Source organism: Ornithorhynchus anatinus, chromosome 3 (genome assembly GCF_004115215.2).
Source record: "Ornithorhynchus anatinus isolate Pmale09 chromosome 3, mOrnAna1.pri.v4, whole genome shotgun sequence".
Classification (NCBI taxonomy): Eukaryota; Metazoa; Chordata; class Mammalia; order Monotremata; family Ornithorhynchidae; genus Ornithorhynchus; species Ornithorhynchus anatinus.
In genome coordinates this window covers 40,662,165-40,683,911 of record NC_041730.1, presented here as the reverse complement: position 1 = coordinate 40,683,911, position 21,747 = coordinate 40,662,165, and the positions used below count along the sequence as shown (strand labels likewise).

Sequence of the window (21,747 nt, the reverse complement as noted above, 5' to 3'; positions counted from 1 at the left end):
CTCAAAATCCTACTTTGAGAGTTTCCAGTACTCTAGCAGCCTCGACTACCGGAGGGAGAGTCAAACAGAGACCTACCCATTCCATTCCCAGCTTGGGCAGTGGCTAGTAAGTAGGAGGCAATCTGCTGCAAGTCAAAACTCACCTGTGCTGGGCAGCAGCGGCATGGGAGAGAGTTGAGGGTGGAGACTCAAGTTTACTGCACTGAAAAAGGCAATGGAAAACCACTTCTGCATTTTTACCAAGAAAACTCTATGGAACCCACTACCAGAATGATTGCAGATGGAGGTGGGACATTCTGAGAGAGATGTGTCCATGGCATCGCTATGGGATGGATACAACTCGCCAGCATAATACAAGGCAAGGTGTAGGAAAGATGGAAAAGACAAAGATGGAATCAAGAAGGAAACAGACAGATGATTACTCTTCCCCACTTCAAAGTCTAATGAAGGCACATCTCTTCCAAGAGACCTTCCCTGACTAAGCCCTCTTTTCCTTTCCTTCGTCTCCCTTCTACATCACCCCAACTTCCTCCCTTTATTCATCCCCCCATCAGCCCCACATATCTGTATTGATTTATATCAAATTATGTTATATATATATTGATATAAAATATGTCAATTTATTTATTTGATTAATATCTGTCCCCCCTCCTAGAGTGTAATCTCACTGTGGGCCGGGAACGTGTTAGTTATATTGTTACATTGTACTCTCCCAAGCTCTCACTACAGTGCTCTGCACACAGTTAGCGCTCAATAAATGCAATTGACTGACTGACTGGAACCCACAGGATGAGAGAAAGGGAAAACTGAATAGGAAAAAATCAGTGAGGAGCTGGCAAGAATGTTAAGTGAGAAACTTAAACAGAGAGGAAGAAAATCCAGAATCTTAGAAATAATGAACCATCACCCAGGGGAGAGGAGGATGGGGACTCACAGACAGGCAAAGAGAAAGGAAGGAAGAAAGGAAGAGGCTTCTGAGAAGGAGGCTATCTCTTTAATAATAATAATAATGATGATGATGATGATGATGATGAGGATGTTAAGTGCTTACTATGTACCAACCAAGGTTCTAAGTGCTGGGGTAGATGCAAGGTAATCAGGTTGTCCCACGTGGGGCTCACAGTCTTCATCCCCATTTTACAAATGACGTATCTGAAGTACAGAGAAGTTAAGTGACTTGCCCAAGGTCACAGAACTGACAAGTGGCAGAGCCAACATTAGAACCCACGACCTCTGACTCCCATGCCCGTGTTCTTTCCTCTAAGCCAAGCTGCTTCTCTAAGCTGTAAGCTCATTGTGGCTAGGGAATGTATCCGTTATATTATTATATTGCACTTTCCCAAGTGCTTAGTACAGTGCCCTGCACACATTAAGCCCTCACTAAATATGATTAACTGACTGACTGATAGGAGAGAGCAGAGAAGTAAGGAATGGCAGTGCAGCTGGACGAGGATTTTGGGGAGAAGATCCCTAACATAAGAACCAGGTCCATTCCTGAGTCTGTCATCCCCAGGACTCATCTCTAAGAACTATGCTGAGAAGTAGCATGGCCTAGTGGATAGAGCATGGGCCTGAAATCCAGAAGGACCTGGATTCTAATCCCAGCTCTGCCACTTGTCTGCTGTGTGACCCTGGGTAACTCTAGTTCACTATGCCTCAGGTATCCCATCTGTAAAATGGGAATTAAAGCTGGGAGCCCAAGTGGGACAGGGACTGCATCCAACCTGATTATCTTGTATCTACCCCAGTGCTTAGAACAGTGCCTGGCACATAATAAGCTCTTCTTAAACACTTTGAAAAGGGGCTCACCTGTGAGCCCAGCTTCCTTGAAGATCTGGCTGTCTGGTAGCCCCAAAAATTTCTCCCAGCTGGCAGGAAAGCCAGGCCTTTCCAGCTCCTCAGCTCTCCATCCTGCAGACCTTAAAAATCCCAACAGACATCCCTGCCCAACCCTGGAAAGAATGTCTCATTTTGCATTCCCTAAGCACTAAGTCTTATTGTAGCCTCTTGGTGGATTAATTACAAATTGTTAAATGATCCTACAATTGCTATTTATTCCAAAGTCACATGCTGCACTTTGTGGACCCAGAAACGTTCCCCGCATGACACGACACCTTACTTCCAGCCCAAGAGCTGACGAGGAGGCTTCTGAGGAGAAAAATATCCAGGAGGCTGTAGGAGATGAGCAGAAGTAATTCTGTCACTTTACATCTTCCTCTCGAGTGTTCTACTTTGGTTCATTTTCTATACCATGATCCACTCAGAAATACACGCAGTGGTGGTGGACTGTTACTAGAAAATATGCGTGTGTGTGTGTATATATTTTCTCTATATATAATTTCTCCTTCTCTCCTTCCACAAGTGTGTTGGTCTGGGTGAAATATGGGAGCTATAGCGCTACTTGGGAAACCTACCACAGCCTGGTTTACCCTCAGCCATGCTTGGCCTGAGCCTAGGGCCTCTCAGAGGGTCTGGAATAATTAGACAGTCCCTCAGATCAAAGGATTCACTAGTCCCCCCACAGAGAGCGCAGTATTGAAGTGGAGCCTAGGAAGAAGCAGTGAGGCCTTGAGGAAAGAGTGGGCCTTTCCTAGGAGTCAGAGGACTTGGGTTCTTATCCAGGCTCTACACCAGCCTGCTACAAGAACTAGGACAAGTCGCTTAACTTCTCTGTACTTCATCTCTAAAAGGCCCATGCTCTTTCCTCTAAACCACGTGTCACTTTTGTTCTCCTTCCAATTTAGACTGTGAGCCCCATGTGGGACAAGGACTGTGTCCGAACTGCTTCTCTTTTAGCTACTCCAGTGCTGAGTCCAGTGTTTGTCACATAGAGAAGCAGCATGGCTCAGTGGAAAGAGCCTGGGCTTGGGACTCAGAGTTCATGGGTTCGAATTCTGGCTCTGCCACTTGTCAACTGCGTGACTGTGGGCAAGTCACTTCACTTCTCTGTGCCTCATTTCCCTCATCTGTAAAATGGGGATTAATGGTGAGCCTCACGTGGGACAACTTGATGACCCTGTATCTCCCCCAGCGCTTAGAACAGGGCTCTGTACATAGTAAGCGCTTAACAAATACTAAATTATTATAATATACACCTAAGAAGTATTACAGTAGTAATTATTGTTCTAAGTGCTTGGATTCCCTCTCAGGATCACACCTGGAGAGTTTCCAGTACTCTACCAATGTCAACTAAGGGAGGGAGAGTGAAACAGAGGTAAACACCCATTCCATTCCATTCCATTCCATTGGGCAGTGGCTAGCGAGTGGAAGACAATCTGCTACAAGTCAAAACTCATCTGTGCGGAGCAGCAGCGGCATGGGAGAGAGTCGAGGACAGAGACTCAAGTCACTGTATGGAAGGAGGCAGTGGTAAACCACTTCCGTATTTTGACCAAGAAAACTCTATGGATACATGACCAGAATGATTGCAGATGGAGAATGAGATATTATGGAAGAGATGTGTCCATGGAGTCGCTATGGGTCGGAGATGACTCAACAGCATAAGACAAGACAAAGTGCTTGGAAGAGCAACAGAAGAAGGAGGAGAAGGCACAGGCTCTGCCCTCAAGGGTGTGACAAGGGGAGACAACATACATTCATTCATTCAATAGTATTTATTGAGCGCTTACTATGTGCAGAGCACTGTACTAAGCGCTTGGAATGAACAAGTCGGCAACAGATGGAGACAGTCCCTGCCGTTTGACGGGCTTACAGTCTAATCAATCACACACACACATACACACACACACACACACACAGTGTCTTGAGGGCTGAGGGGAGGGACAGAGGAAGGAACATACATTTATTCATCCCTTTACCCACCCCTCCCTTAGCCTATAGCTAGTATGTACATATCAGTCATTTATTCATTTATATTGATGGCTGTCTCCCTCTCTAGATTGGAAGCTTGTTGTGGGCAGGGATCATATCTATCAACTCTGTTATACTGAATTCTCCAAAGTGCTTAGCATAGTGCTCGGCACATAATAAGCACTCAATAAATTTGATTGATTGATTGATTGATTGGTTGATTGAGGCCCCTGCCGTTGGAGGCTTCAGGGGGTGGAAACAAAATTCACCCAGGAAAGTACACCAACACAAAGAAAGGAAATATAAATCCAAGCACAACTACCGTAGCTGCCAGAGTCACACATCGGGAGGGGTGAATCTGGTTTCTCTGCCAGCTCAGGTAGCCGTAGGCTCTGGAAACAAACCAAAAGACCAGTCTTGACGTGGCCAGCTGGAGGCCTCCCCTGGTCCCAGAGAGTCTGTGACCAAGAGTGGGCATGGCAATGGGAGTTAAGGGGGTTAGTAAAACTCAACATGTGGGTTGAACGAGAGGGGTGAGTCCGGGATGACGCCGAGGTTATGAGTTTGTGAGAAAGGAAGGATGGTGGCGTTGTCTACAGTGGTAGGGAAGTCACGGGTTTGGGAAGGGTTTGGGTGGGAAGTTGAGGAGTTCTGTTTTGGACTTGTCAAGCTAAAGTGGATTGGCCTGCACAGTTTTCGCCCTGGCCCTCTCTCTATCTTGTTGGTTCCTCCCTCAACCCCCTCTCACTAGGACCAAACTTTTTACCTTCCGGCTTTTTGGTAATCCACACAATTTAAATGATGCCCTTAACCTTGGACTAACCCCCAGATATTTGGTCACAAGAAGCAGCCCCTTCTTCTCCCCACGCTAGGAAAGCAAAGAGTTGGCCAAGTTTCTCCTTCTCTTCTCTGGGATTCTGGGCTGGACATCGCTGGAAGCAGGAAGCATTTCTTAATGTCTCCCCTTGTGTGTGCGTGTGTGGTTTTTGTTAACAGGACAACGTGGATCTGGGAGATTTGATGTTTTCCCTCTGCTATCTTCCAACTGCCGGCAGGCTGACGATTACAATTATAAAGGCAAGAAATCTAAAGGCAATGGATATCACAGGAGCCTCAGGTAGGTGATTTTCATGGCCTCCCTGCTGCCATCTCCTAAAGCTGTTTCAGACTTCCTTTCCTCTTTCGTCATAAAGCCCCTGTTTGGGATGACCAGACCCGATTTCCGGTCCCAACTCCCGGGCAATGAGTGGCTTTGACTGAAATTGAGCTGATGCCAAACCTTTACAGGCTGGAAAGGGATTAGAGGTTTTCTTTTTGGTTTTCTTGTTTGTTTGTTGATTTTTTTGGTTTTTTATGGTATTTGTTAAGCCCTTACTGTATACCAGGCACTGTACAGAGAAGCAGCGTGGCTCAGTGGAAAGAGCACGGGCTTGGGAGTCAGGGGTCGTGGGTTCTAATCCTGACTCTGCCACTTGTCAGCTGTGTGACTGTGGGCAAGTCACTTAACTTCTCTGTGCCTCAGTTACCTCATCTGTAAAATGGGGATTAAGACTGTGAGCCTCAGTGGGACAATCTGATTACCCTTTATCTCCCCCAGTGCTTAGAATAGTGCTCTGCGTATAGTAAGCACTTAACGAATACCAACATTATTATCATTACTAAAGTGCTGGGGTAGATTCCAGCTAATCAAGTTGGACACCATCCCTGTCCCACATGGGGCTCGCAGTCTTAATCCCCATTTTACAGATGAGGTCACTGAGACATAGAGAAGTAGAGTGTCTTGCCCCAGGTCACACAGCAGACAAGTGGCAGAGCCAGGATTAAAAGCCAAGTCCTGCTGACTCCCAGGACCATTCTCTATCCACTAGGCAATGCTGCTTTTCCCTAGATATGCAGGATGCAGCCAGAGAATCTGCAGGATTCTTCAGTAGAATTCAAAAACGCGTCCATAGCATCCGTAGGAAATACCCAAAGAATCCATAGAATAAATCCACAGGATAGCAGTAGCAGCAGCAGTCGTAGTAGGAGTAATAATAGTTAGGGTAATAATAGTATCAGCAATAGTAGGAATAGTGGCAGGAATAGAGTAGTAATATTCATTCCTCCGATTGAATTTATTGAGTGCTTATTGTGTGCCAAGCACTGTAGTAAGTGCTTGGGATCAGCAGCAGTATTCATTCATTCATTCAATAGTATTTATGGAGCACTTACTAGGTGCCGAGCACTGTACTAAGCGCTTGGAATGTACAATTCGGCAACAGAAGTAGTACTAGTAACAATAGTAAATTAATAGTAATAGCAGCAGTACTAGTAATAATAGCAGTTACAGTAATAACTGTTGCTGAATTATACATTCCAAGCACTTAGTACAGTGCTCTGCACATAGTAAGTGCTCAATAAATACTATTGAATAAATTAATTAATAATAATAATAATTATTATTACAGTATTTGTTAAGCCCTTACTATGTGCAAAGCACTGTTCTAAGCACTGAGGTTGATACAAGGCAATCGGGTTGTCCCACATGGGGCTCACAGTCTTAATCCCCATTTTCCAGATGAGGTAACTGAGGCCCAGAGAAGTTCAGTGACTTGCCCAAAGTCACACATCTGGTAAGAGGCGGAGCCGGGATTAGAACCCATGACCTCTGGCTCCCAAGCCCAGGCTCTTTCCACTGAGACATGCTGCTTCTCATATTAGTAGCAGCAGCAGAAGTGGTAATAGTAGTAGTAATGATAATAATGTTGGTATTTGTTAAGTGCTATGTGCCAAGCACTGTTCTAATTGCTAGGGTAGATACAAGTTCATCAGGTTATCCCACATGGGCCTCACAGTCTTCATCCCCATTTTGCAGATGAGGTAACTGAGGCAACAGAGAAGTTAAATGACTTGCCCAAGGTCACACAGCCGACAAGCGGCGGAGCCGGAATTAGAACCCATGACCTCTGACTCCCAAGCCCGGGTTCTTTCCACTAACCCGGGCTGCTTCTCTAGCAGTAGTTACAGGAGTAGGAGTAGTAGCAGCAGCAATATAGTATTAGCAGCAGTAGCAGCCATAATAGAAGTAATAATAGTAGCGTGGCTCAGTGGAAAGAGCACGGGCCCTGGAATCAGGACTCATAAGTTCGAATCCCAGCTCTGCCACTTGTCGGCTGTGTGACTGTGGGCAAGTCACTTAACTTCTCTGTGCCTCAGTTCCCTCATCTGTAAAATGGGGATTAAGACTGTGAGCCCCTATGTCTACCCTGCTTCCCCTATGTCTACTCAGCGCTTAGAACAGTGCTCGGCACATAGTAAGCGCTTAACAAATACCAACATTATTATTATTAATAGTAGTAATAGTAGAGATGGTGGGTGGTTCTGGGGATTGGGCAGCACAGAAATTAGTTTTACAGGAGCAGCCTGGGAAGAGCCTAATTTGCCTTGCACCAGGGTTACACCTCCCCACTCTCTTCCCCTGCTAGTCCCCAACCCCCGACTCCCTGTTAGGGAGTAAAAACCCACATTCCAGAAAAGAGCCCAATTCAGACTGCATTGTCAGCAGGGAAGTACTCTCATTTTCTCACTTTCTCTGAGGGATCTGGTGCCTGAAATGGTCAGCCTAATCAGTCACTCAGTCAATCAGTGGTACTTATTGAGCATTTACTGTGTGCAGAGCACTATATTAAGTACTGGGAGGGTACAATACAATAGAGGTGGTAGACCCAATCCCCGGCCTTAAGGAGATTACAGACTAGAGTGGGAGAGAGAATATTAAAACGAATTACAGGCAGGGGAAGCATCAGGGTATAAAGAGTTGAAAGGCCGGAGTTCAGATAAGTAACAAAATGTATAAGGTGTACAGACCCAAGTGGCTCTGCCTTGGACAAGTCACTTTACTTCTCTGTGCCTCAGTTACCTCATCTATAATGTTATATTGTACTCTCCGAAGCTCTTAGTACAGTGCTCTGCACAAAATAAATACGCTCAATAAATACGATTGACTGAGATACGATTGACTGATCTACAAAATTGGGAATTAAGACTCTGAGCCCTATGTGGGACAAAGACTCTGTCCAACCTGATTATCTTGTCTCTACTCCAGTGCTTTATACAGTACTTGGCACATTGTAAGCACTTAACAAATACCATTTTTTAAAAAGTACATAGGAACACAGAAGAGTCCCAGGGCCCCATCAGCACTGAGCTCAGAGGTGGGGCCCAGTTCCACCTCTTCCACAGAGGGGAAGGAAGTTAGAGCCTGGAATGAGGTTTTCCCACCAGTCTGGCGCTGAACCCAAACTGCTTCCCATCAAACCGGCACTGAACTCCGGAATTGCTCATTCTATCCATTCAGCCAGGAAAATCTTTTTACTCCTGTACTTCCCAGGTATTTCATTCATGCAAGATTCCAGCCTCTCATCCCTGGGTTGGTAGATGAATTATGCATGTAGAACCCGGCACAGACTGAGGGGATGTGCTCAGCTGTGCTTCGTATTTATTTTTGTGTCAACACGGAGGCTTCTCGTCTTGATTTCTGCAGATCCCTATGTGAAGGTGTCTTTAATGTGCCAAGGCCGACGGCTCAAGAAGAGAAAAACGTCCACCAAGAGAAACACCCTCAATCCTGTTTACAATGAAGCCATAGTCTTTGACGTGCCCCCAGAAAACATTGACCAAATTAACCTGTCAATCGCTGTTATGGATTATGACCGGTGAGATACCTGTAGCTTTTATGGAGCGGAAATTAAATCTGATAGAACAGAGGATGGGCGTTCTAATGCCCATGACCAGGATGGAGAATTGCCCGTCAAACAGCAGGGTGGGTTTAAAACCCAGCACAGGAAAATGGGCACTGTTTAAATTCTGTTTCCCCGGTTTACTGACAGCCTAAGTGTTTCTTCTCTTCTCTTTCAACCTCTCTCGCTTTTCTCTTCTTTGCCACTCTCCTTCCTCTTTCACCCTCGTTCATTCAATAGTATTTTTTCATTCAGCATTCATTCAATAGTATTTACTGAGCGCTTACTATGTGCAGAGCACTGTACTAAGTGCTTGGAATGTCCAATTCGGCAACAGATAGAGACAATCCCTGCCCAGGAACGGGCTCACAGTCTAAACGGGGGAGACAGACAGCAAAGCAAAGCAGAACAAAACAAGACAACATCATCAAGATAAATAGGGTCAAGGAGATATATATCTCATTAACAAAATAAATAGGGTAATAAATAATATATACAAATGAACACAGTGCTTAGGGGAGGGGAAGGGGGATGAGCAGAGGGTGGGGGGTGGGGAGAGAGGAGGAGGAGCAGAGGGAAAGGGGGGCTCAGTCTGGGAAGGCCTCCTGGAGGAGGTGAGCTCTCAGTAGGGCTTTGAAGAGGGGAAGAGAGTTAGTTTGGCAGATAAGAGGAGGGGAGGGCATTCCAGGACAGCAGTAAGACATGGGCCAGGGATCGATGTTGGGACAGGAGCAAATGGGAGACCGTGAGGAGGTGAGCGGCAGAGGAGCGGAGTGTACAGGGTGGGCAGTAAAAAGAGAGAAGGGAGGTGAGGTAGCAGGGGGCAAGGTGATGGAGAGCTCCTCCCCCACTGTCACGAGAAAAGTTATATGGATGCCCAATCCCCTCTTTTAGGGGGTGCTGAATGAGGGTCGAGGGATAACCAGGCCCCCACATCCCCAGATCTTTCTCTCCAGCTCTGAAAATCCCAACATCCAAGGTCACTGCCTTCCAGCCCGGCAGCATCACGGAAAGGACCCATTTCAAAGCCCTGCCAACCTCACCCACACCCACCACACATCTTCAGTTGCTGTTTATAAAGGCCACTTTGACTCATTAAACTCTCCACGGGTGTCCGATTGCCTTGTTCATATGGGTGTCCATTACATTCTCCTGGGTGTTGAATGTTCACATTAATACAGTATAAATATAGTAATATTGTCAAATTCAATATACAATATATATTGAACACACATATATATACATATATAGTATTAATATTTAAAGTCAGAGGAACAGCATGGCCTAGTGGATAGAGCATGGGCCTGGGAGTCAGAAGAACTTGGGTGGAACTAGAAGTCCCAACTCCTCCACTTGTCTGCTGTGTGATCTTGGGAAGTCACTTAATTTCTCCAGGCCTCAGTTACCTCATCCAAAAAATGGGGATTAAGACTGTGAGCCCCATGTAGAACAGGAGCTGTGTCCAACCTGATTAAAGTGAATCTACCCCAATGCTTAAAAAGGTGCCTGGCACACAGTAAGTGCTTAACAAATACTATTAAAATGTCCAGATTGCAAAATGAATGTTTGAATGGCAGCAAGGAACACGAACTCAGAGTCACAGAGGTCAAATCAGATGTCAGCTGGCATACAATGAAACATTTTTCATTTGCCATCTCCCACGTGGCTTGGGTTCTGGTTTGTAATCCTCAAGACCAACTCCAAGGTCTTGGACATGAAACAGGACAAGCCTAGGCCAGACCATTCCTTGGGGAAGGGGACTGAAATCAGTTGGGGAGGGGCCTCTACAGCTTCTGCCTTCAGGATGAGGGGCCCCTCCCCATTTCTTCCTCCTCTCTTGTGGCAACCCCTCTTCAAAGTCTTATTGACGGCACATCTCCTTCAAGAGGCCTTCCCTGACTAAGCCCTCCTTTCCTCTTCTCCCACTCCCTTCTGCATCGCCCTGACTTGCTCCTTTTATTCATCCCCCCGCCCAGTCCCACAGCACTTAAGCACATATCTGTAATTTTATTTATTTATATGAATGTATTTCTCTCCCTCTAGACTGTAGGCTTGTTGTGGGCAACGAATGTGTCTGTTCATTGTTATATCGTATTCTCCCCAGCACTTAGTACAGTGCTCTGCACACAGTAAGTGCTCAGTGAATACAAATGATTGACTGAAAGTGGCCTGCAGTGACCGCCAAGCCAAAGTCCCCAGGGTCACTCACTGCTCCAGGCCGCCAGCTCACCCACCCAACCGGAGGTTGCACCTACCCCAGCCAAGTGCCAGGATGGACTCAGTCTGAAATGATTTAATCAACAAATCAATGGTATTTACTGAACGTTTCCTATGTACAGAGCACTATATTAAGCACCTGGGAGAATACATCGGAATTAGCAGACACAATCCCTCTCTATAACGAGCTTACAGTCTAGAGGACTAAAGGACTAAATGCCACAAGTCAGAAATACTCATTGGGGCTGGCTGGCATGATCAGTCAATCAATTAAACAATTGATAGGGTGTATCCTGGGTTCCTTAGCATATTTACTCAAACACAATCCTTCATCTGTCCCATTTTGCCTGCATATGGCTTGGGACTGGGTCCGTACTAGTTTTCCCCATGGCCAGTTTTATCCCCCGATGAAGAATTTGGCCCATGGCAGCACTGATGACCCAGGACTTTGTGAACCTCAAGAAGAAAGAAACCCATTAACTGGCAGAGGTTCACCCATTCCCAAGGCAAAATCCAATGAAGGATCACTAGGAGGAAGTAGCATTTATTTTCCTCCAGCTTGCCCCTCTAGACTGTAACCTATGTGCCGGGAACATTTCTGCTGATTCTGCTGCATTGTACTCAACCAAAAGCTTAGTACAGTGCTCTGCAAATAATAATAATATCTGTGGTATTTGTTAAATGCTTACTACGAGCCAGGCACTGTTCTAAGTGCTGGGGTAAATACAAGACGCAGTCCCTGTCCCACACAAGGCTCACATTCTTAATTCCCATTTTACAGATGAGGGAACTGAGGCACAGAGAAGTGAAGTGACTTGTCCAAGATCACACAGCAGATAAGGGGCAGAACAGGATTAGAACCCAGGTCCTTCTGACTCCCAGGGCCGTGCTCTATCCACTAGGCAACACTACTTCTCATGCTGCACATACTAAGCACACAATAAATACCACAGATTGATTGATTGGTTACTGCAGACCAATTTATTCCATTCAACATTTCAAGTGACATTTCCCTGGCTTGTTCAGCACAGCCAATCGGCTTGACAGAGCAAGTGCCGAGGTTCGCAGTGCATCTCGCTCTTCCCCGCCAAACCGTGGTTGTCTGGTCCAGTGTCAGAAGTCTGGGCTGGGGAAGACTCAAGGCCCGAGCCGGTCTGTGTCTGAGGTAAATGGAATCTCCGCACACTGGTGCCATTGCCGGAAAGCTGCAGGGAAAGAGCAGGAGGGATGAGGTCTCTGGACATGTCCTGCCGGGAAAGGCGAAGGCTGGTTGAGAAAGACAGGGCAGAAAATGCCCAGCTGAACCAGGAAGCCCACATGTTCCGGCAGTGATTCTCAGCGTTCTTCTAGAGAAGCAGCGTGGCTAGCTGATGGAGCACGGGGTTGGGAGTCAGAAGGTGAGGAGGAGAGAGAGGAAGAGGAAGTAGCAAGGGGTCCAGTGTTGATCTCTCTGGATCAGGGGACCAGGGGGCCATCTACGGTGGAGAACAGAAGTGCCGGTTGTTCTTGAATGTCACAAATTTTAAGACAAAGCAATATGGTGGGCCGTTTTCACAGTGTAGGTCACAACGAAGTCATCGGCGTGTGTCAAGTAGGCAACGATGCGGAGAGGTTGGGCCGGGACCACTGGAGCGAGATGCTGTCCTACCCTCGGAAGCCAATCGCTCACTGGCACTCGCTGGTTGAGGTAAGATAATATAATAATAATTATAATAATGTCTGTGGTATTTGTTAAGCGCTTACTATGTGCCAGGCACTGTACTAAGCTCTGGGGTGGATACAAGCAAATCGTGTTGGACACAGTCCCTGTTCCACATGGAGTTCACTGTCTCATTCTCCATTTTACGGATGAGAGAACTGAGACCCAGAGAAGTGAAGTGACTTGTCCATGGTCACACAGCAGAAGTTGCAGAGACGGGATTAGAACCCTTGACCTTCTGCCTCCCAGGCCTGTGCTCTATCCACTATGCCATTCTGATTCTAAAATCATTCCAGGTCTCTCTGCTTTGTTTGTGGTCACTCCTCCGCTCAGGGAGTGTGACCTCTCCTAAGCCCAAACCTGAAAACTGGTTCAATCCCAGCCACCCGTGAGGGAGAGCAGATGCTTACCCCTTGAGGACATCCCTAGTGGGCATCCTAAATAATAACAGTAATTAACAATTACTGTGGTAATTGTTTACTGTGTTCTTAGTATGTATCAACTGTTGGGGCAGATACAGGGTTGATCAGTAATGCCTGTCCCACTTGGGGATCACAGTCTAAGGAGGAGGGAGAAGAGGTAGCTCACTGTGAGCAGGAAATGTGTCTGTTTATTGTTTTATTGTACTCTCCCAAGTGGTTAATAAGTGCTTAGCATACAGCAAGCGCTCAATAAAGGTATTGAATGAATGAATGAATGAATGAAAAGAGGGGTTTTCAGGCATTCGGTGGTATTTATTGAGAGCCCCGTTCTAAACTCTTGGGAGAGTACGATCTAGTAGACAGACATACCCTCAGGAGTTTACGATCTACTGGGGGAACTTAATCCTCATTTTGCAGATGAGGAAACTGAGACCCAGAGAAAGTAAAAGACTGGTCCAGAGTCACACAAGAGGCAAGCATCAGAACCAGGATTAGAACTCAGGTTTCCTGACTGCCAGCCAGTGCTCTTTCCACTAGGCCTCTCAGATTCTGTTTCTCGAGGTCTCACTTTATCCTCTGGGAAAATGACTCATCTCTAATCCTCTCCCTTCTATACAGTCTGAAGCTGGGTTTGTGTGCTCACCCCAAGCAACTTCTAAAGGTTCCAGACCAAATAGGGCAGGCCATTGAGAAACAGTGTGACCTAGTGGCTGGAGCATGGGCCTGGGAGTCAGAAGGACCTCGGTTCAAACCCCGGCTCCACCTCTTGTCTGCTGTGTGACTTCTGTGGGCCTCAGTTACTTCATCTGTAAAATAGGGATTAAGACTGTGAGCCTTATATGGGAGAGAGACTCTGTCCAATCTGATTAGACTGTTTCTACCCCCAACACTTAGTATGGTGCCTGGTACATAGTAAGCGCTTAACAAATAGCATTTTTTAAAAAAATAAGCACTCAATAGATATGATTGATCATTTTACTTTCAGTAATCGCTCTCAGGATCCCCCATCCAAACCACGGGCCTGACGCAATGGTGGTAACCCTGTCTCTGAAAGGAAGAGGCCAGTCGAGGGCGAAGACTCTTGGATCGTTGGCAAGGGCTCTCATCTGAGGCTCACACCCCGAAGCCTCCCTCGGCTCTCCCGCGGATGGACGGCTGAGAGTCATTTCGCCCCGGGCAGGCCAGGCTGAAGAAAGAGGTCATATTTGGCTCCGGGATGGGGCCGATAGGTCACGGGCCGTAGGGGACCCCGGTGTCTGGAGACGGCCCATCCCAACCCAGTCTGGAAGCCAAACTGACCGGGCTGCGGCCCAGAGAGCCGGACCGCCCCCGGAACCCACGTTCGAACCTCCGCAGAACTGTAAACGGCTCAGCGAGGCTTGCAAATAGGTGTCTCAGGTATTTCCAGTCGGGATTAAGCCTTACACCCCTGGATCTGAGTTTTTGTTTGGTTTCCCCTGTAGCGAACACGGCACCCTCCCCTGCCGCCAGGCTTGGGATCGGGACTTGAAGGACCGAGCCGGAAGCTGTGAGCTCTTGGCCCCACTCCCCTTCACGAAGCTACTGACCCAGCTGTGTTCTAATCATTGTGATGTTTGTTAAGCGCTTACTATGTTCCAAGCACTGTCCTAAGCGCTGGGGGAAATACAAGTATATGCAGATAGGACACAGTCTCTGTACCGTGTGGGGCTCACAGTCTAAGCAGGAAGGAGAACAGCTGTTGAATCCCCATTTTACAGATGAGGAAACTGAGGCCCAGAGCAGTTGTGACTCACTCAAGGTCACACAGAGGGCAAGTGGCAAAGCCATCATTAGAACCCAGGTCCTCTGACTCCCAGATCCGGGCTCTTTTGAGACACGCTGCTTCTCATCCTCTACATTCTCATCCTCTCTCCTGGGCTGGGGTTGGGGGCCATCCTTTGATCCCAGAGGACAAGGGAAGGGTGACATGCCCAAGCCCTACTGGGTGACCTAATTTTTAACCGTTGGATGGTGGGAAACCTCCATAGAACTTCCAATGTCAGCTCCCACCCCCACATGTCTCCACACTCCCAGAAGGGCCCTAAAATATTGACCCAAAAGAGTAAGGTGTGTCTTTCATGGTCCCCTGATACCTAATAGCATGTGCCTCGAGATTGTCAGTAGCTCTGTGGCACTACCTTCTCTGGATTGTCACCATTTTCCCTTTGTCTCTCGGTAATCTGGCCCTCATGCCTCACCACCTTCTTCCCTTAGAGAGCGCCGTGAGGGAGATTTTTCACTCTGGTTTCTGCTCCCGCCCCCGCTCCTCCCCGACCCACCAGTCCTGTGGCATTTCGTCTGAGAAGAGAAATGTCCTAAGGAAATAAAATCTGGGGCTTCATCGTAAGATCCCGAAAGTCTTTGCAAAGCATTTCTTTTGACAATGATCCTTAAAGAATAGCCGGCACACCCTAGCCATAGTGAAGCTGCCCTAACAGACATGGGGGAGACGGAGGAGGGAGTGACGGGGAGGATCAGGGAGTGGGTTGAGGGGGGCTAAGCTCAGCCCCTCGTCTCCACATACCTATCCACAGGGGAAGATCCCGAGTTTGCCGACGGTGACTTGCAGGTGATGTCTGATTCAGGGAGCCAAAGAGAAAGGCAATCTGGTTTGGGGGGCAGAAATGAAGAAAAAAATGGTGGCTCTGCTGTAGGGGAAATTCAAGGCAAACTTTTTCCACCTGTTCTTCCTCAGGCTGCGTTGCCAAACATTTGGAGTGCTGGGGAAACACGGCAGATTGCAAACATATTGACACGAATGTGTCTCCACAGTGTTAAAAGCATGGAGAGGCCGGTTCCCCATACGAACCAAACTGTTAGAAACGCGGTTTTGAAATTTTCCATAAAAAGATGTGAAAAAAGGAGTCAGACTACAGATTGGGGAAAGAGGTTTGGCAGACCGACAGCTAAGGCAACTTACTGGGGGATAGGGAAAAAAAAATCACTCTTCCTGTATTCAGTTATATCCAGGACAAAGATGATTGTGAGCTCAGACTCCAATGGGGGTGTGAGCCCACCTCATTGAGAGATCCATGGGGGGAGGGGGAGATAATGAATTAATAGTATTTACTGTGAGCTTACATGGTGCAGAGCACTGAATTAAGGGCTGGGAAGAATACAATAGAGTTAGACATGCTCGCTACCCTCGGAGCTAGACTGTAGTCTAGCAGGGGAGCTTTCAATGTAGCAGTAAAGAAAGGCATGTGTAGATTGTCCGGCTAAAGCCCTGAGAGTGAGGGAGGGAAGGCGTCGACTGTCAAAAGTCACAGAGAAGAACGTTTGTGTTGACCGGCCTTTCTCTTAGGAACTTTGGCTCATCCCGGAACCCCAGTCCTGAAACACTGTGGGGTTGCCTCCGATAAAAAGCGTTTCAGCCTCAATTATGGCCAAATTTGAGCTGTGCATTCAGGCATTCAGAGATGGCTCATAGTGTAACGGCCGCGGCCACTAGCCGTAGGGGCCAGCGGATGAGGCCCAGGCGATTCTCGGGAAGGAATTTCATCCCCATAAATACGCCAGCGGGCTGGTGGCCGTGGGGCTGTCTGGGAGGATGACATCGAGGAAACTGATGGCCACTCCGGCTAATCTTGACAGGCTTGGGCTCGGAGGGAAGCCTCGCCAAAAAGGGTCTTGGGAAGTGTGTTTGTGTGTCTGTGTATGGTGTGTGTGTGTGTGTATGTTGTGTGTGCGTATGTGTGTGTGCGTGTGCGTGCGTGTATCGTTTCTTCTCTTTCTTTTCACCTCCAGTGCCCCTGGCCCGATGTACTCATTTCGGAAGCTGGCATGGTTTATTATTCAGTTGCATGCTTGGTCGTGATCTTCTGTTCCACTCATTGCAAGAGGTACGTGAGCAGACCTGTGCCGTTTTGCTATGACTTTGGTTTCGATGAACCCAAGCGGTGTAGGACTCTACTATTTCCTGTTCAGTCAGTAGTCCTGCTTTGTCTTCATATCCTGTCTAATTTGGGAGAGCAAAGCCACACCCGTGCCAGGGGCCACACTCCATAGGTGGCTCTGTTTTTCCGGAAGGGTCAATCGGGCAGAGATGGTTAGAGGGGCGCCGATGATTGACGTTTCTTAATTTCTTAACACCAGTGAAATGTACTGTGAGTTGTTTCTAGAGAGCTAGTGTGGGCAACTATTTTTGTTCTGAGAAAAGTTTCTGTCAGAAACCTTGCGATTGTAATTTATTCCTCTTTTGTATTTCTCTATTAAAGCTTCGGTGTCTGTTTCAAGAACTCTGAAAGTGTTGTTATTGAGAATGGCATTTTCACAGCTGAAGCCATCCAAGCATCTCAGGGCCAGGGCTGTGGGAATTCTGTTTAACAAGCCTGCTCCACCTGAAGGAAATACTCTATCATAAAAATAATAATAATAACAAAATAATAATAATTATGGTATTTGTTAAGCACTTACTAAGGGCATGGCTTAGTGGCTAGAGCACGGTCCTGGGAGTCAAGGACCTGGGCTCTAATTCTGGCTCAGCCATATGTCTGCTGTGAGACCATAGGCAAGTCACTTCACTTCTCTGGACCTCAGTTACCTCATCTGTAAAATGAGCACTACGGACAGAGCAATTTACTCAGCTCTTGGGAGAGTACAATACAACAGAGTTGGTGTACACATTCCCTGTTCATAACGAGCTTACAGTCTAGTGGAGGAGACAGACATTAATTTAAATAAATGATTTATTAAGTATAATTTAAAGATATCCAGGTAGTCTCTGTTCAACACTGGATTCTCACTCTAAGGGGGAAGGAGAAGAGATATTGTCTTTCCATTTTCCAGATGAGGAAGCTGAGGCACTGAGAAGTTAAGTGATTTATCCAAGGTCAAACGGCAGGCAAGTTCATTCAGTCGTATTCATTGAGCATTTACTGTGTGCAGAGTACTGTAAGAAGCACTTGGGAGACTACAATGCAACAATAAGCAGACCCTGCTCACAACGAGCTTACAGTCTAGTGTGGCAAGAGACAGAGCCAAGGCTAGAACTCAAAGGCCCCTGCCTCCCAGGTCTTTACTCTTCCCACTTTGATACGCTGCTTCTTGTAGAGCCAGACCTCATTTGGAAGTCATCCAGCAAGCAATTCTGACCTTAGTGTACCCAGTGTACCACAGCATTCCACCTGTTCCACTAATTTACAGGTCACGTGACAGGGTTCTGGCTCAGGCGGGTGATTTCTCGGCCAATTTTCGCAGAAGCCGACGTGTGAAGTGGGCAATTTGCCAGCTACAGTGGCAACGGCAGCCTTCCCCAAGAAGAGTGATGGGGCTGAAGGGATGACGGGAAGACAGCCTAAAGTGAAGACTTCCCTTAGGGTCAGAAGGTCACCATTGTCACGCCAAGCAATCCGACCCTCTCGACTCTCTAGAGTGCTTCTTTGAGATGTCCTAGGGCTTCGTCATCCAGAAGGAAGATGGGAATCCTTCAAGATTTTGACATTTAGTCAAATACCAGGGGGAAAAAAAGGCATCTTTCTCCTTACAGGGCAAGAAACCTAGTGCAAGCCTGCTCCCTGGAAGAAACTTCCACAAAATGAGTGAATGCACAATATCCAAATTAAGCATTCAATCAGGGGTATGTTCAGTGTTTAGTGGATTGAATTAAGTGTTTGGGAGATGTTTGGGAAAATGCCATAAAATAGAATTGGTAGACATGATTCCCGCCCACAGGGGCTTAAAGTCTGGAAAGGAAGCCTTTTAAAATAGGTTCCTTCCATCAGACCCAATCAGTAGCTTTCATGGTTCTTTGTTCGCTTCAGTGGTCATTGATCCCCTTTTCCCAGCACTTCAGGAGTGGCTGGAGATTCATCCAGGCTTCAACATAAACCAAAAATGTCATTTAGGCCCAGGGATGGTCGGGCATCTCTGTGAGACATTGCAGAGGCAAAGATTCGAGGACTCTTTTCAGGAAAGTGAAAAACACCTTCAGAGAAGTGACAAATGCTTGCCCAGAGACCAGAGCAGGGAATGGGAAAGCGTCTGTGGAGAAATGACCACACAACATAAGCAGCCGTCTGCAAAGGCCCAGACAGCTCATCATCCTGGGGTCAGAAGTCGGGACTTTGTAGTAGGTCCATCTAAAGGGGTGACAAAATCTCATCGATATTCAAACTCCCCCTTTGGAGGTGTCAGCTCGAACTCTGAGAAGCAGCATGACCTAATGGAAAGAGCAGGGGCCTGGGAGTCAGAGGACCTGGATTCTAATCTCAGCTCCTCCACTTGTCTGCTGTTTGACCACTCTGAGAAGCAGCATGACCTAATGGAAAGAGCAGGGGCCTGGGAGTCATAGGACCTGGGTTCGAATCTCAGCTCCTCCACTTGTCTGCTGTGTGACCTTGGGAAATCCACTTAACTTCTTTGTGCCTCAGTTCCCTTATCTGCAAAATGGGGATTCAATGCCTGTTCTCCCACCTACTTGGGCTGTGAGCCCCATCATCTTATATCTACCCCAGTACTTGGCACATAGTAACCGCTGAATAAATATTATTATTATTGTTATCAACATCATCATCATCTCTGTGTGGTTGAGACTCCAACTCCATCTGAATATCCTCCCAAAGGTCAGGGCCTTTGACATTGAGGGAGGTGCCTGGTGGCTATATCCGCTGATAAATTATCATTCTAAACATATCCATCCTTGTCTGAGAACTGTGCTGAAGATGAACTGGAGTTTTGAGGTTTCTTGTCATTCCCTATCAGTGACAAAGCTTAACTGGGCTGAATTCCAGCACCAATATCCTGTTCTGTAGTTTCAAATCAGTAACTGACGTAGCCAGGGAGAAAACATCAGCCATTTCAAGCTTCAGCTCCAGCCTGGAGAAAGGAGTTTTACTAGGAGAGGTTGGAAAGCATGGAACACAAAGGACCTCCAGAACTAAGAAGCAGCAGAGTCTAGTGGACAGACCATGGGTCTGGGAGTCAGAAGGACCTGGACGCCGCCACTGTCTGCTATGTGACCATGGGCAAGTCACTTCACTTTTCTGAGCCTCAGTTACCTCATCTGGAAAATGGGGATTAATAATAATAATAATAATAATAATAATGTTGGTATTTGTTAAGTGCTTACTATGTGCATAGCACTGTTTTAAGCGCTGGAGTAGATGCAGGGTAATCAGGTTGTCCCACGTGAGGCTTACAGTCTTAATCTCCATTTTACAGATGAGGTAACTGATGCACAGAGAAGTGAAGTGACTTGCCCACAGTCACACAGCTGCCAAGTGGCAGAGCCAGGATTCAAACCTATGACCTGTGACTCCCAAGCCCGTGCTCTTTCCACTGAGCTACGCTGCTTCTCTGATCAAGACTATGAGCCTCATATGGTCCATGGACTGTATCCAGCTTGTTTACCTTGTATCTACCCCAGTGCTTAGAATTGTGCCTGGCACATAGTAAGTGCTTAACAAGTACCACAAAAAAATTTTAAAAGATTAAAAAAACTCATCCAAGGAAAGCGGCATATACAAAAAAGCAGACACCTTCAAGTTGGCTGGAACCATCCACCTAGCCTGAGAATTGTTGCTGCTTCATCTCCCTCATGTACTTATCCTTTCCTTGCTATTTGTACTTCACAATAGATTATGACACTATTTAGTCCAAAGGGCAAACACAGTTAGAAGTTTTAAAATTCTCCATTATTACTGGAAGGTTTGCACAAAGAAATCAATGAAAATAATATTTAACAGTGATTTAAACTCTTCCACCATTTTGTTATGTAGCTCTGCATTTGACTTTCTTTTCTTGCTGCTGCAAACGGGAATAGGAAAAGATTTAATTCTTTTGGTTGTTTCTACCCTTTTATTAAAAACTTGTCCAATAAATTCTAGCTAATCTATGCCACAGGAAATAGGATTCAGTCGCCTGTAAGGCATATAAAAGGAACAGCTGAATTGCCATCAACAGTAGTCTCTGGAATTGTCCCTTAGCAAGATGTGCTTAGTACAGTGCTCTGCACATGGTAAGTGCTCAATAAATACTATTGAAAGAATGAATGAATGAAGATGTAGGATCAATAAATGCTTCATCACCTGAGCAATTGGGCTACCAAACCTATATGTCCCTCCCCTCAAAGACCTATATATAATCATGGTATTAACGAATACTATTATTATTATTATACATAAATATATGTGTGAGTATATATATGTTTATATCTGTAGATATATAATTTGTTAAGCACTTACTATGTGTCACCCCTCTCAGGGTCGCACCTGAAGAGTTTCCAGTACTCTACCAGTCTCGGCTAAGGGAGGGAGAGTCAAACAGAGGCCTATCCATTCCATTCCAAGCTTGGACAGTGGCTAGCGAGTGGAAGACAATCTGCTACAAGTCAAAACTCCCCTGTGCTGGGCAGTAGTGGCATGAGAGAGAGTCAGGGGCGGAGACTCAAGTTTACTACACAGAAGAAGGCAATGGCGAACCGTTTCCGTACCTTTTTCTATGGATACACTACGAGAACAATTGCAGATGGTGTTAGGGTGATCTGGGAAAGATGTGTCCATGACGTCGCTATGGATCAGAGATGACTCAAACAACATAGATCAAAACAATACTACGCGTCAAGCACTGTTCTAAGTGATGGGGTAGATTAGAAAAGCAGAATGATTTAGTCGATAGAGCATGGACCTGGGAGCCAAAAGGTCATAGGTTCTAATCCAAGTTCCAGCACTTGTCTGCTGTGTGACCTTGGGCAAGTCACTTCATTCTCTGTGCCTCAGTTACCTTATCTGTAAAATGAGGGATTTAGACTGTGAGCCCCACATGGGACAGGGACTGTGTCCAACCCAATTTGCTTGTATCCACCCCGGCGTGTAGGACAGTGCCTGGCACATAATAAGCGCTTAATGAATACCACAATTAT

The 21,747-nt window shown here is 46.5% G+C and overlaps 1 protein-coding gene, 1 long non-coding RNA gene and 1 other non-coding gene across 6 annotated transcripts in view; 2 read left to right on the top strand and 1 right to left on the bottom strand.

Annotated features, from left to right (window-relative positions):
• The window catches only part of SYT9 (synaptotagmin 9), a 90,963-nt gene extending 77,024 nt beyond the window's left edge, over positions 1-13,939 (top strand). Inside the window, exons 4-7 of one of the 3 annotated variants that reach the window (XM_029061426.2) lie at positions 4,807-4,927; positions 8,333-8,504; positions 12,308-12,432; positions 13,852-13,939. In XM_029061426.2, coding sequence (XP_028917259.1) covers positions 4,807-4,927; positions 8,333-8,504; positions 12,308-12,431 — 417 coding nt within the window. In that variant the 3' untranslated portion in view covers position 12,432; positions 13,852-13,939. Of the gene's footprint in view, positions 1-4,806; positions 4,928-8,332; positions 8,505-12,302; positions 12,442-13,851 lie in introns of those variants that run through there. The other 2 variants (XM_029061425.2, XM_029061424.2) reach the window with 2 other exon arrangements.
• Positions 11,704-15,911, bottom strand: LOC114810278. 2 transcript variants are annotated; one of them, XR_005659855.1, is made up of 2 exons: positions 15,412-15,911; positions 11,704-12,423 (listed from the first exon to the last, which is right to left on the bottom strand). It is a non-coding gene; the product is annotated as an uncharacterized LOC114810278 (long non-coding RNA). The 2 variants fall into 2 exon arrangements; XR_003758001.1 differs by lacking the exon at positions 15,412-15,911 and adding an exon at positions 13,846-13,932.
• A 5,168-nt stretch (positions 15,912-21,079) lies between these two features.
• LOC114810640 lies at positions 21,080-21,217 on the top strand. Its single transcript, XR_003758335.1, has one exon. It is a non-coding gene; the product is annotated as a small nucleolar RNA SNORA7 (small nucleolar RNA).
• Positions 21,218-21,747: the final 530 nt, after the last annotated feature.